Source organism: Leptosomus discolor, chromosome 2, assembly GCF_034619465.1.
Source record: "Leptosomus discolor isolate bLepDis1 chromosome 2, bLepDis1.hap2, whole genome shotgun sequence".
Classification (NCBI taxonomy): domain Eukaryota; kingdom Metazoa; phylum Chordata; class Aves; order Leptosomiformes; family Leptosomidae; genus Leptosomus; species Leptosomus discolor.
In genome coordinates, this window is record NC_141392.1 from 101,562,921 (window position 1) to 101,576,508 (window position 13,588).

The window sequence follows — 13,588 nt, forward strand, 5'->3', positions numbered from 1 at the left end:
ATGTAGTTAAAATTAATAATTTAATTAAATTAGTAATTAATTTAATATTAAAGAATGTAAATCTTACTCTGCCCACTTCAGATAGAATGAAAAAGACACTTAAAAAGACAGCTAAGGTTTTACTTACTATATAACATGGAAAATAAGAGACTAAAAAGTTTTAATCTGATACAGATTTTTTATACAAATACAAATACGTAAGAGGAGTTGTCAAGGGAAGTGAAGGTTTAGGGATAATCAACACGTTACACCATTTTCAACTGTTTATGATGTGGGTGACCACTCGGACCAGGAAACAGAATGACCTTTTTTATTTGCCAGAAGTGCTGCACTGCTGTTTATATTTTCGTCTTTTCCTCTTGTAACACCTTCTGACCTCCCAACAAGCTTATAAACAACTTTTGTGTAATCTGTACCTCATCCCACTTCATTACTAATTTGTCTCCCATCATAATCCAAAACTAAAGAATTGCATATGAGAACTGAGAGGAAAACAATTATTTCATTCCATTAATATTTTCAAGCTTTCCTGTTCTGCACCAGGACAACAGCTAAGTCCTTTTATAAACACTGAGGAAAAACAGCAAAAGGCTGCTGATACAAGGCAAAATGGCAGAGGCAAACCCATGAAAAGTCAATAGCTTCATGTTTATAGCAGTCACCTAAACCAATGAACCTCGTGGTTTTAACCAGGCAGAATAGTTTAGTCTGGATGACACCAATATATTAGCTCAAACATTACCACAACTATTACCAACATATTACCCTAAATCTTAAAATAGTAGCTGAATCAGTGGCTAAGCTCTTCTCCATTTCCACCCCTGTTGAGCTGAGTTTTTGTCCTGGAACCAACGCGTGTTCCAAGCCAAAACCTTTTTAACCAAAACTTTATTGCACAAAGTGATTTGGGCAAGTCTGAAGTTACCAACAAAATGGTTTTGCATAACTTTCCTAAAAAATGATCATCCAACAACTAGATAGTCTTTTCAAAAAGAGCCTATGCCATGAACCTGATGTCTGAAATACACATACAAACAATACAAATTGTTTCTAACCCCAAGCATTACAAAAAAGCATATATGTAGCTTCTCTGATATAGTAAGAGGACAGATGAGGGCTTTTTTTTGGTGAATTTTAGAAGTCTCATCATCTGTCTTTTTCACTGGTAACTGGTAGTAGGTTAAATTACATTTTAAACCATGCGTGCAGTTATTTTTTCCAGAAGAAGGAAACTGAGACTGCAGTTCTTACCTAGTCACATTTCTAGGAACTAGAGATAGCAGAATAAAAAGTCATTGAGCATCATGACTCAAAAGTGTTCAGAGAACAGCCAAAAGTGACGCAAAGGGCTGCTGCACAGATGTGGCAACTGCACTTGCTTCGCTATAAAAACTGTAGTGGATCTTCATCCTGATAACCCACCCAGAGCCTTATCATTCCGAAAGTAGGTCTGAAAACACTTATACCCCAAATATCCTAGTGTACAAGAAAAAAGAAGAGAGATGACTTTCTCTGGAAGCCAACTTCCTAGGTAGTGAAGACAGCAAATTGACTGCTCACAGCTTACGCACTTAACCAGCTTTGGAAAGGGGACTATTTCTGCGTTTTCAAAAATATAGCACTGATCTTTAGCTGAAGGTGAAAAACATAAATGGCTGACCTTAGCTCCCACAGTGCTACAGCTGCTAGAACTGTAAGTACCGAAGCAGTTCACAAGATAAATCAAATATTCTCCCTGCCAATTTGTTGTAATTTGAGAGGCTAATCTTTATTCTTTTTGGCATCTGTTTGAAGACTCCTGCTGCCTGGCTAATCTTGGTATCTATTTTTACTAGTTTTATGAAATGTTACATTTCTTCCTTTTGAATATAAAGCCTAGGCTAGACTGAAAGGTCAGAAGAATTCTGTTCTAGTAATGAGTGTTAGACAAAGCCTCATATGCATATCATTTTACTAGATTTTTTTTTTAAAAAAGAAGTTACAGTTCAAATAAATTCTTCTTCTCCCCTTATGCTTCACATCATGAAGAAATTGTTCCTTCTGCAAACTGACACAGCAATTTATTGTTTATTTTAAACTAAGCAAGTCCTTTCCTTAATCTTCATTTTACTGAACAGCCTATCTCCATCCTTAGAATTATTTATGAATATACATCATTCACTTAAGTATTTTTAGTAAAAAAATAAAAATAGATCAACTTATTTAATTAATTTTCTTTCTGTAATCTTTACTGCCATTTTTCTTCACTGACTTCATTTTTTTCCAAATTAAAAATTAAGTGTGTATGTAAATTTGAAGTTCCTAGTTTTACAGTAAGTATTTTCATCTTGTTTAGTCAGAGAATTGATTTCTAGGGAAATGATCTGGAAAGCAAAGGAATGATTACATGAGCAAAGCTGCATACGTGGGGGCTTGAAAGACAGGGTTCTGGATTGCCAGTCAAGCCTGAAAGCAAAACATTTCACTGTATGTTGCTTACTTAATAGGTGGTAAAAAGAATTTTAACTTTTTAGCTAGTTCAAGGGAGCATCCACAAAGTACAACAGTTAGAAACCATACACTGAAATCTCAAACAGCAATAATCTTCTCATCTTTTAAATCAGCTTCCATGACACTAGAAGATGATGTAACCAGTACATTCCCTTTGCTTGTGCCACACTTTCCACCCAAGAAAGAAACAGATTTCCCTTTCCAAGGCCATAAGACTGGCATCTTTTAGAAGCACTTACAGATGACTGAGATGAAATTTTTTTGGTATGGAAAAATTATACTCCCAAATTGACATAAATTTTATAAAATTGTTACTGGTAAGAAAAATCTACATGAGATTTTTATGGACTTCTCTTCTTCAATGTCTTATTATGTGTTCCAGTTCCTACTAAATTGCTTCTCCCTTTGGGATCAAATTTGTAGTGCCCTAGCATTTATCCCAAAGAGTCCATAGTGTCTGTAAAAGCTAGTTGTCTCACCATTCACATACAAAATGGATACTGGCTGTAACAGGAATAATTTAGGTAACATATTCAGAGTCTGTTTGAGAATATTTTAATCTCATTAGAATGAAATAAAGTGCTGTTTTAAAGCATTTATATGTTCAAAGTAATAATTCCAGCTGAACTGAAATTTAGATGATAGGCATCAAGGAAATTGCATGTAACATTCAAAAACATCAATTAACATCTACAGTAGCAATATCAGACTGGATCAGTGGCTCATGTTAATTAATACCCAGCCTCTCTCTGTAAGTAGTTAAAAACTACATGTTTCAGAGAAGGGAAAAACAGTTCATTCTCGCTTATAAGTGTCTTTTCAGTGGGGTGAAGATTCAGAGTCAACAACTTTCTCTACAAACAATGATATTTGACCACTGTCAAATCAGCATTTTAACTTGTAGCGATTCTTAATAATAGTATATGCATCTGCTCTAGCCCATCCCTAGCATCCCTCTTCATAGCCTCCTGTGGAAATTAATTTTCACAGCATTACACATCACAAGTTAGCTTTCTAAAACAGATTGATCATCTTTTACAATACCTTATTTTCAGCCTTTCCTTTTCAAGGCAATTTTTATTTATGCTAAATTTAATTTATATACTATTACCAAATCCTTATCAATCATTAAATACAGAGGTTAGGAAGAACAAAAACCAGGCTTCAAGGTGCAAGGAATTGCATACATCAGTACAAATTAAAGTTACTGCTTTCAATTCCAGTTGCTGCTTTCAATTCCATTCACGTGACATACTTTAACAAGTAATCCCTAATCCAACCCTTTTCCTTATTTTTCTTTCCTAAAAATCTTCAGTTGAATGTCTTATGATTCTCTGATGTTGAACAAAGAGTCTAGATACAAGTTTAAAATAAAAGATCTACTTTGGATTTCCTGTGAGTCACAGCCTGTTGAAACACTAATATGTTTAATATTTGCTGCTCTAAGAGCTTTCTTTCCCTTCAAAAGTCTGATGCCTTTGAACACTATATATGCCACTGCTTGCACTGTAAATACCCTGTTTGATTTATATCAATATATGTGTGCATTGTGTGTATGTATAACGTACATACAATACACATACACATAAATGCGTGCAAATCCTAAAAGAGCCAACTATATTGAAAACTTGGTAAGGAGCACACTTTACTTCCTCAGATGACACACGAAACTGCCACAGGACAGAAGGAAACTCTGGCTTCTCTGAAATCATACTTTATCAATGAATTTCCAGGATGTCTAACAGTTCAAAGAGCTCAAATCTGCTAACTGCTAACACTGATAAGACAGTCTCCCATAGAAGAGGATGAAAAAGACATACAGTTTCAGTGTCATTCTGTCATGATTCAGGGCATTTATAGGCGCACTGTGATGAGCAGCAGTAATAAGTTAGGTAAGAAGGAAGACCACTGAAGAGATTTTTTTTAAGCAAAGAAGGAAACATCCAAATTCATACTTAAATGCTCAGATCTAGGTGAGGTTTTTTAATTAACCTGTACAGATGAAATATCCTACCAAAGTGTAAGAAGCCAAATCTTGGCTCCACTACTGTAAATGGGAAGATGCAACTTCACTGAATTGATGAAAGATCTAGAATACAGATTAGAAGTTAATGTCGTTTAATACTCAAACTAGAATTTAAAAATTTTTCAAAGATGTGAAACAATTTTGAAGAAGACTCAGAAGTTCAGTATCTTGTCAGAAAGTGGTAAAAAAAATAATTAAAACTTACAAATGAGAGAGCCTTGAGCATTAATTGTGAACTCTCCAAACAGGAATACTTGTACAAGAAATGTAAGATTTTTCTTAAAGTTAGTATCGATACTAACTAATTTAAATAGATACTGGTTTCAGTTTGACTTTCCTTATACTGTTTTACACCAGCTTAGCTCCACTGAATTTACACGTCTACTTTTAAGTTCTGCTAGTTTCAGAAAAGCAGAATTATAGACAACAATTTAAAATCCTTTCTCAAGAAAAATGGTCCCAAATATTCACATATTTACAAGATTTTCTTGTTAGTTTATCCTCTATTTCTCCCAAACATCACTCCAAAATTCAAAAGATTTTTTTTCCATCAGCATCTCCCCAGTATATTGACACCTTCAGTAATACCTTTTATCTCTGACACTGCAGTGAACATACATCAGAATTCTATTTAACTCAGTCAATTTTATATTTTAATCTAGAAGGAGACTGACTGAACAGGTCACCTGTAAACTTGAATTTTACTGTTTCAGGGATGCATTTATTCAGGGATGCAGTGCTCTAAAACTGATTCAGTGAACTGCCTATTACTTGTCAATCCTTTCAAATGTTTAGCAATACCTTAGTAAAATCAAAGATGATTTATGAATATTTGGAAACATCTTACAGTTGTTACTTTTTTGTTCTAGAATAGAAGATATTCATTGCAGTCTGTATAATAACATGGCTTCAAGATTTAACTTTCAGATAATAATTGTTCTCCACTTAGATTTAACTTTGGGGTCAGACCATCTGCAAAGGCATCGAACAATGACAGTGGAACCAAAAACATATTTCAGTTTGCTCACTGCCTGAATTTAACAGTATGTATACTCTGACAAACCATGGGAAATTTGAATGAATCTCTCACAAAAAAGATGTAGAAGTGAAAACATCTTTTAGGAGAAATATTTCATCGGGAAGCTCACAAAAATATCAGTGCAAGAGGGAAGTATAGAATCAGAAGCTACATTATTTTTTTTTTTTCTTTTAACACCAGCTATCAGCTATTCTTAAGGCATCATTTGTATTCTGTTACGGGTGATATATACTGAGGAATCACATTTATTTGTGGACAACCACAACTGATTTGTATGCAAGCTATTGAAAACCAGCATTTTTAGGTTAATACACATTTTGCATTTGTACACTTTAAAACTTGCTACTATATATAATTATGCAAAGTACATGCTTTGTATTTTTGATTTCTCGTGACTGCATGCACTTACGCCATTACACACTTACTCTGGTAGGCCTACTGTGACATGGAGACTGGTGGAGGAGGTTGGACAATTATTCAGAGACGTGAGGATGGCAGTGTGGACTTTCACCGGACATGGAAAGAGTACAAGATGGTAAACAACGTTTTATGAAGCCTTAATATTAGTTATTATTATCTGAAATCTAACATAATAAAGTTACATTAATAGCATCCTTAGAATGTAAGCAGGTTTTAAAAGTTGTCTTTTTCCTTAGATGTTTAGAAAATGTCAGAGTAGTATAAGTTGTTTGCCTAGGCAGACTTGCAAGCATGGTATTTGTTTTTAAAGAGAAACTTCACTTTTCTTTAATCAACTGTTCCATGATATGTCCACATTTTTTGAGTTATTTATATTTGTTTCCAATGGCAGCAGTAGAAACTGTTCCAAATCCACTAAGTAATATTGATTCACTGTTTCAGATTCCTGAGTTTTGTCTTTGCTGAAATTAACTTTCTGAAATATTCAGATCTATAACCGTTATAGACACAGTAAGATTCTTAGTTGACGAACTGAAAACTATTGAACTTAAAAACTGATAAAGTGATCATTTCAAACTCAAAGAAAAATAAAACACAGCTATTTAAATATACAACTTGAATTACAGGGATTTGGTGATCCTGCTGGGGAGTACTGGCTGGGAAATGAGTTTGTTTCTCAACTGACTAATCAGAAGCGTTATGTTCTCAAAATACACCTAAAGGACTGGGAAGGAAATGAGGCATATTCATTGTATGACCACTTCTCTCTAGCAAACGAAGAACTAAAATACAGGTAAGCAGAAAAATGAGATCTGAATAAAAACCAATCTGATTAGAATCATTCTAGACTGTGTAGATGCATGACTTTATTTCATACAAATTATGATGAATTTTTCACTCAGAAAATGTTAGCTCCATTTTTCACCTATTGCCTAAACAATCAATTTTTTTCAAATGGAGAAAATGGTATTTTACTAGTGCATGCTGGGTGAGCATAACACATAAGATGGACAAAGATGAAGAGAGGATATGGTATAAGAGAGGATGCGTGTGCCAACATAGCGGATGGCAGTGCAGAGTCTTCAGGGCAACAGGAACCTGTCTGCTGTTGCTATCAAATCCTGATTCCCTGCAATAAATACATTTCTGGATGACTACGATGAATAATACTGCAAGGAGATTTTCCACTTAAGTCAGTGGCTAGTAGGAGCTGTTCTGTTGTCATGAAGAGCACGCTGAGGTAATGCTACCTTCTCCTTCTGTGACCCATTGGCTTGGATTCTCAAAGAGTGACTCTCCTACCATTGAAAATGAAGCTAATAGCGTATGTCCAGTCTCATCCTCAACAAACTTCTCAATTTAAACACTAGATTTTAATGGACGTATTACACTCCCATCGTTCTGTAAAACATAAAGCTTCACAATTTCTTCTTACGTATTTGGTTAAAAAAGGAAATAATATATATTTTAAATAAATATTTTATATAGAAATATTATGGTATTATACATTTAAAATAGTATCATAGTATTATAAATTTTGAAGTAGTATCAGCCACACTGAAATATATGGGCAGTTCATTCTCCAGGCACTCTGTAAATGCAGAAGATATTGTTTGGTTATAGAAGAAACTGGAGACTCTACAGTATAATAGATGCTTTCCTATTACATGGTCCATGAAATGTTTCTTTATAAGAATCTTACAGATCCATGGAGCTTTAGGTGACTGGATAGAAAAATTGTCTAAATTTAAATTAATTTCTCCAAGACTTTTAGGAACTATTTGTTGTAAGCAAAGTCAGTCTGACACCTGAGAGAACTGATGCTGTTATTTGAACTCTAGTCTTACAAGCAAAGCAATCCAAAACTATTAGCATCTCCCCCCCCCCCCCCCCCCCTTAAAGGTTAGATCTTAATGCCTTAGTAGTATACAGTTGTCTCAACTCCAAAGCAAATATTTTTTCATCTGGAAACAGTCAGAATCTACAGCAGAGATTTTTTTTAAAGTAATGCTTTAAAATACTTACAAAGGCAACCTTTGCAAAATGGGTCATTACCCTTGTCCATTTACAGTATTAAAAAATAATTACTGAAAACTAAGATGGTTGTCTGTAAATAGATACTTTATTTTAATATGCAACCAAACATGGAATGCATCATAAAATTCAGTGGTTTAAAAAATACATTTAACATTATGAAAAAGAAAAAACATAAAGTATTCAATTAAGAGCAACTCCCATTACATTAAAAACATACATACATTCTGAATGCTGGAAAGATGATGAGTTGGGCCATAAAACTGAAATTTCATAGATTCATAGAAGAATTGAGATCAAAACAGATTCTGTTTGAGCCAGACTTCCTCATCTCAAAGCTATGAGGTCAGACCAGGTTGCTTGGGGCTTTATCCAGTTAGGTCTTGATAACCTCCAAAGGTTCACAACCTGTCCCACTGCTTGTCTGTCCTTGTAGTGAAAAAGGTTTTCCTGATATCCAGTCAGAATCTCTCACTTCAATTTACATCCACTGCCTCTCATCTTCTGTTTTACTAAGCTGTTCTTTTTAAAAAATTAATAATAAACATAAATGAATAATAGTCTGCTTACATTAGACTTCAAATGATATTTGAAAATCAAGCCTAGGCTCATACATTATACTTGGAACCTTTAATACCATTTATGTTAGAAATTAGCTTACAGAATTTTGAACTCACCTTAAGAAAAAACAGAATATTTAACTTTTTCAAAGAATTTTTTAATAAAATCTGTAATGACCTGATCTTTTGAAACTTATATAAATAAAATTTCATTTATTCTTAATATTTTCAAATAGGGAATATAAAATGGGTTAAGGTAATCTGTTAAACTACCAAAGACAACTTCTATCATAATCAGACAATTACATGCAAGATTTAGACTGATCCAGGGACAAGTTAATTCTCCTCACAGTCAGATCTTCTCCTTAAACAAACAGAATACCTCTGAGAAGGATCAGCTATTTGATACAGAAGTGCAGTCACCAGAGAGATACTGTGGGAGTAGAGGGTTCAAGTCTTTCCAATTCAAGGTAACACAGTAATAGCTGTGTAATCGCCTCCCCAGTTTGGTGCCCTGTGTCTCTCCCCACTGAGACTGCAGCTACACCTGTGTAAGTAGATTCAAACAGTAGCAGCCTCACTGAAAGCTTACCTTGCCAGGGAATTGAAGCAAACTCAAATACGTAACGCTAATGAATTTATGAAGGGTGTGAAAAGGAAGAGTAATTAGGAAAATGAAAAGGGAAATACTGAGAAACTCCTAAAATATCAGTTACTAGTTGGTAATTAGTCGTCCAGGTAATGCTATTATCTCTCATAGATGCAAAGTTGTAATGCTACATTGCCATGTTGTGCTAACAGCACAACAGGGATTGAAAAAGTTTTGGTTTAAACTTTTGAACTTGATTAAAAAAAATAATTGCACACAATGTACTTATAGTATTAAAAAATGCGTGACCTATATGGCAAATTCCAGGAGATATTATCACCTGTTCTCTTTTTCTTCTAATACGACCTGAACAAAACAGTCATCTCTACATACGTGGAGGCTGTTCACTAGAATATTGTGCTCACCATTTCTGCTCATATGAAAACATCGTGCTGCAAAACAGCTTACAACAGTACATTGGCCAGAAAAGAACTCAACTATTTGAACGGGATATTTATTGCAAACTATGCCATCATTATTTTCCAGATCAACTACCATTAACTTCCACATAATAATTGTTTTTCCATTCCTTGCTTCTACAGGATTTACCTTAAAGGACTTACTGGGACAGCGGGCAAAATAAGTAGTATAAGCCAACCAGGAAATGATTTTAGCACAAAGGATGCAGACAATGACAAATGTATTTGCAAATGTTCACAAATGCTAACAGGAGGTAGGAATTTTTTTTTGTTTCTTGGTCTTCCTATTTTTATTGGCACTGAAACTGTCTACGAGATATAGTGATAATTTTGACTTAGTAAATCTTGACTATTGCAGAATCCCAAAACTCTGATAGAAACACTAGTACGGTGACTCCAAATGAAATATTTTACCATTTGACAAAGGTTAAAGTAAAAGAAGAGACATTAAAACTGGAGGGAAAAAAGTCTCTAAAGTTTGCGTATAAGAACGTCTGTAATTGTGGAAATAATCAGAGGCAGCAGATTCTTCTTCCAAGGAATGAGATAACATTCAGAGATCAAAACACTTAACTGCCCACCCCCCCAATGTTTTAGAGATTCAGTTCCATCAGTGAAACAGCTTCTGATCCTTTAGGCACAACCCCTTTCCCTAACTATCCAGAGGAGAAGAAAACCGCCAAAAGCTGCCATATACTGTACATGCCACAGAAGGGTACCAGTATTTAATTCTATATTTCAATAGAAGTATGAAATGGCAAAGATACACCACATACATATCTATCTTTTTCTAATGATGGTTCACTATGTATTGGAGTTTTAGGTGGTATTTTTATCTTGAATAACACAAGCCATTCTATAATTTGTCAATCTAGAATTCCACATTCTGAAATGTACACAACTGCTTTGTAAATTTGACTGCTCTTCCTGTTATCTCTTAAGCAATGATTTGTTTCCCTATAGCACAAGTTGCAAGGCAAAAGACAGCTTCAGTTTATCCAAAAGGATAATTGGATTAGTGCCCTGCAAAACAGAACACACACACTACTGCCATCATAACAGAAGTACAAAAATATTAGCTTATTAATAAAAATAAATTTTCCTTATGACCCACTAAAAGGTCAGGACCATAAGGATACACAATAAGTTTGGGCTGCTTTTTTCTCCTTCTCCTTACCAAGTTTGAGCACAGAGGTTTTCAACTGATCTGCACAGAGAACTGAAACAGATAATTGAATTAATCCTCTAAAAAGAATTAAGAAAGGACTTCAAATCTGTGAAGAACAGGAATTCACCAAAGACCAGATAAAAACCAGTATCATTACAGTTCAAGTTGAGTTCTGCCCTCAGACTGTCAACAACAATGTTTGATATCGATAATAAATCAAGCTGGATTGAACACCTTCCCTTCTCAATTTTAAACTACAATGTATTATATAAGTTTCAAGAATGTGTAGTTAATACATAAATACATTTCTTTCCTGAGTTCGAGGCAAGTATTTTATACTGACACTTCCAAATCATAAGAATGAAAAACTGGGTTCAGATTTCTTTCTCATTTCAGGACAAAAAGTGTCCTTACGTACTTTTTTGAAAATTATCTCTGCTGATGTTTTTCTTTGTGTTCTGTCTTGCAGGATGGTGGTTTGATGCATGCGGTCCTTCTAACCTCAATGGAATGTATTATCCGTTACGGCAGAACAACAACAAGTTCAATGGTATCAAGTGGTACTACTGGAAAGGCTCGGGATACTCTCTCAAAGCCACGACTATGATGATTCGACCAGCAGATTTCTAAATGCTTTTTGCATTATGTGAATTATGTATTGTATAGTCTTCAAAGACTTGTCTTGCTGAGCATATAAACACACATCTGCAACTTGTCTCATTTTCAAGCCCAGAAAACAGGCACTAGTGTTCTGAAGGGATGAGTTCAGTACAATTCCTGAATTGCAATAGCCTTGATCAGCTAAAGCTCCTGTTACTCAACCAGACACAAGGTCTAAGGCATCAACCTGATATAACAGTGATTCGACCAAATGACTGAATAAAAAGAACATCCAAGAAACATCCAAGTCAGACAACTTAAGGACTGTGTTTTACTGATCATTTATGTTATGTATGTGTTAGTAAATAACTGGAACTGTGAAAAATACCTAAAATAGTTTTAGAAATATGCATTTTGCCTCATCACTGAACTTTAAATATTACTCTAATATAAAACACTTAACTAGATCTAGAACTATTTATCTCTCTGTCATGTTTGCCTTTTATGTACATAAAAAATACTGTCCTGTAATTAGCTCAATACTGTAGTTAAAGAATACATTCTTTCCCCCCATAGTCTCCTAAACAACTTCTCACACTTATTCAGGGATTTTTTTCCAATAGCCTGTCTTATTTTATTTAACAGAGGACAAATAGCATTTAAGTAGTTTGCATTTATTCTTGGGAAATACCGTGTACAAAAATCACCATTTCTTTCAGTGTGTACCTGTTACAGTCACTATCTTTAAGTTACAAAAATCCCTGCAATTTACAATACAGTATGTATTTCTTTATATTTTTATGAAGATTGCACTTTTTTCTTTCCTTGTCATTTATCTGTAAAATAATTGATCAGTATTTTATAAACTGAGACAACAGCATTAACACCAGATGTTCAGTTGTCTATGACAATCAGTTATCCCGTGGTGCTGTAGTACATCTATACATTTTGTAAAAATAACCTAACTGAAAAACATATGCATGTTCTTTGATACAATTAAATTTATGCTCATGAATTAAGAAACAATTACTACATTTTAAAAACAGGAAAAAAACACCCTGAAAGTTATCTAAGGTCATACTGTTGGGTTTTTTTTCAGTAAGGTTAGGACTTTGCCCTAGGAATTCTCCATAGGTAAGCCCTCAATGAATGACAAAATGTGAATAAATCACTGGGTGATTTTTGCTTTTTTAAAATTATATTACTGTGTGCTTTAAAATTGTGTATACTGCACTTCAGATTGAGAAGATATTTCTTCATAAATCACACAAAATAATTTTGTGGAGATGTTTCTCCAAATTAACTTTAGGTTTCAATTCTCATGTTTAGTCTTTTCCTTAAAGTAATATTTTTGTAAAATTTTAATTTGTGCAGATGATTGAGTGAAGATGACTGGCAAGAAAATATCTCATACCAAAGCAAAACAAAACCCCCAGATACAACATTTCTGGAGGCTTACTTAAGAAAAGGTATTGTATCTTAAAAACAATAAATGATTTTGAGAAAGATGGAAGAAAACTCTTCATTTTATACTGACAGTCATTAAAGCTCCTGTCAGAGTACCCCACCACTCATACCACCACCATTCTTCACTGAAAATGTGTCGGCATTACTAAAAGGTAGCAGAGACAAAAAATACTTCTAATACTACTTCATAATCTGATTTTTAATAAACCTAATGAATGTAAATTAACAGTTACCATCTGAAGAGTTGCATAAAATAATCTCAATGTATTTAAGATTATTGTTTAATATTTTATTGTTTCTCCTAGCAAACTTTAAGGATATATGTACCCCAAACTGAAAAAGAAATACTTCACAAAAATTGCTTTCATGAATTTCTAAGAAATGTCTTAAAGAGCAAGCCTAGCAGAAGGCCACCAAGCTAGTGAAGGAGCTAGATGTACCAAGAAGCACATGACATACCAAGAGAAGCCAAGAGAGCTGGCCTTTTTCAGCTTGGAGAAGCGGAAGGGGAGACCTTACTTCTGTCTACAACTGCCTGATCGAGGGCAAAGAGAAAACAGAGCCAGATACTTCCTGGAGGTGCACTGCAATGGGACAAGAGGCAGCAAACACAACTTAGAATTGGGGAAATAGAATTTTCTTTTTAATTTATTCATTTATTACCATGAGGAATAGAATTTTCTTTTTAATTTATTCATTTATTACCATGACGATGG

The 13,588-nt window shown here is 34.2% G+C and overlaps 2 protein-coding genes across 2 annotated transcripts in view; one reads left to right on the forward strand and one right to left on the reverse strand.

The window, feature by feature from the left end:
* Positions 1-11,435, forward strand: part of ANGPT2 (angiopoietin 2) — a 42,302-nt gene extending 30,867 nt beyond the window's left edge. The window contains exons 6-9 of the mRNA XM_009949633.2: positions 5,989-6,090; positions 6,602-6,768; positions 9,761-9,891; positions 11,275-11,435. Coding sequence (XP_009947935.2) covers positions 5,989-6,090; positions 6,602-6,768; positions 9,761-9,891; positions 11,275-11,435 — 561 coding nt within the window. The remainder of the gene's footprint in view (positions 1-5,988; positions 6,091-6,601; positions 6,769-9,760; positions 9,892-11,274) is intronic.
* MCPH1 (microcephalin 1) overlaps positions 1-13,588 on the reverse strand; it is a 126,606-nt gene that overhangs the window by 63,505 nt on the left and 49,513 nt on the right. The window lies entirely within an intron of this gene.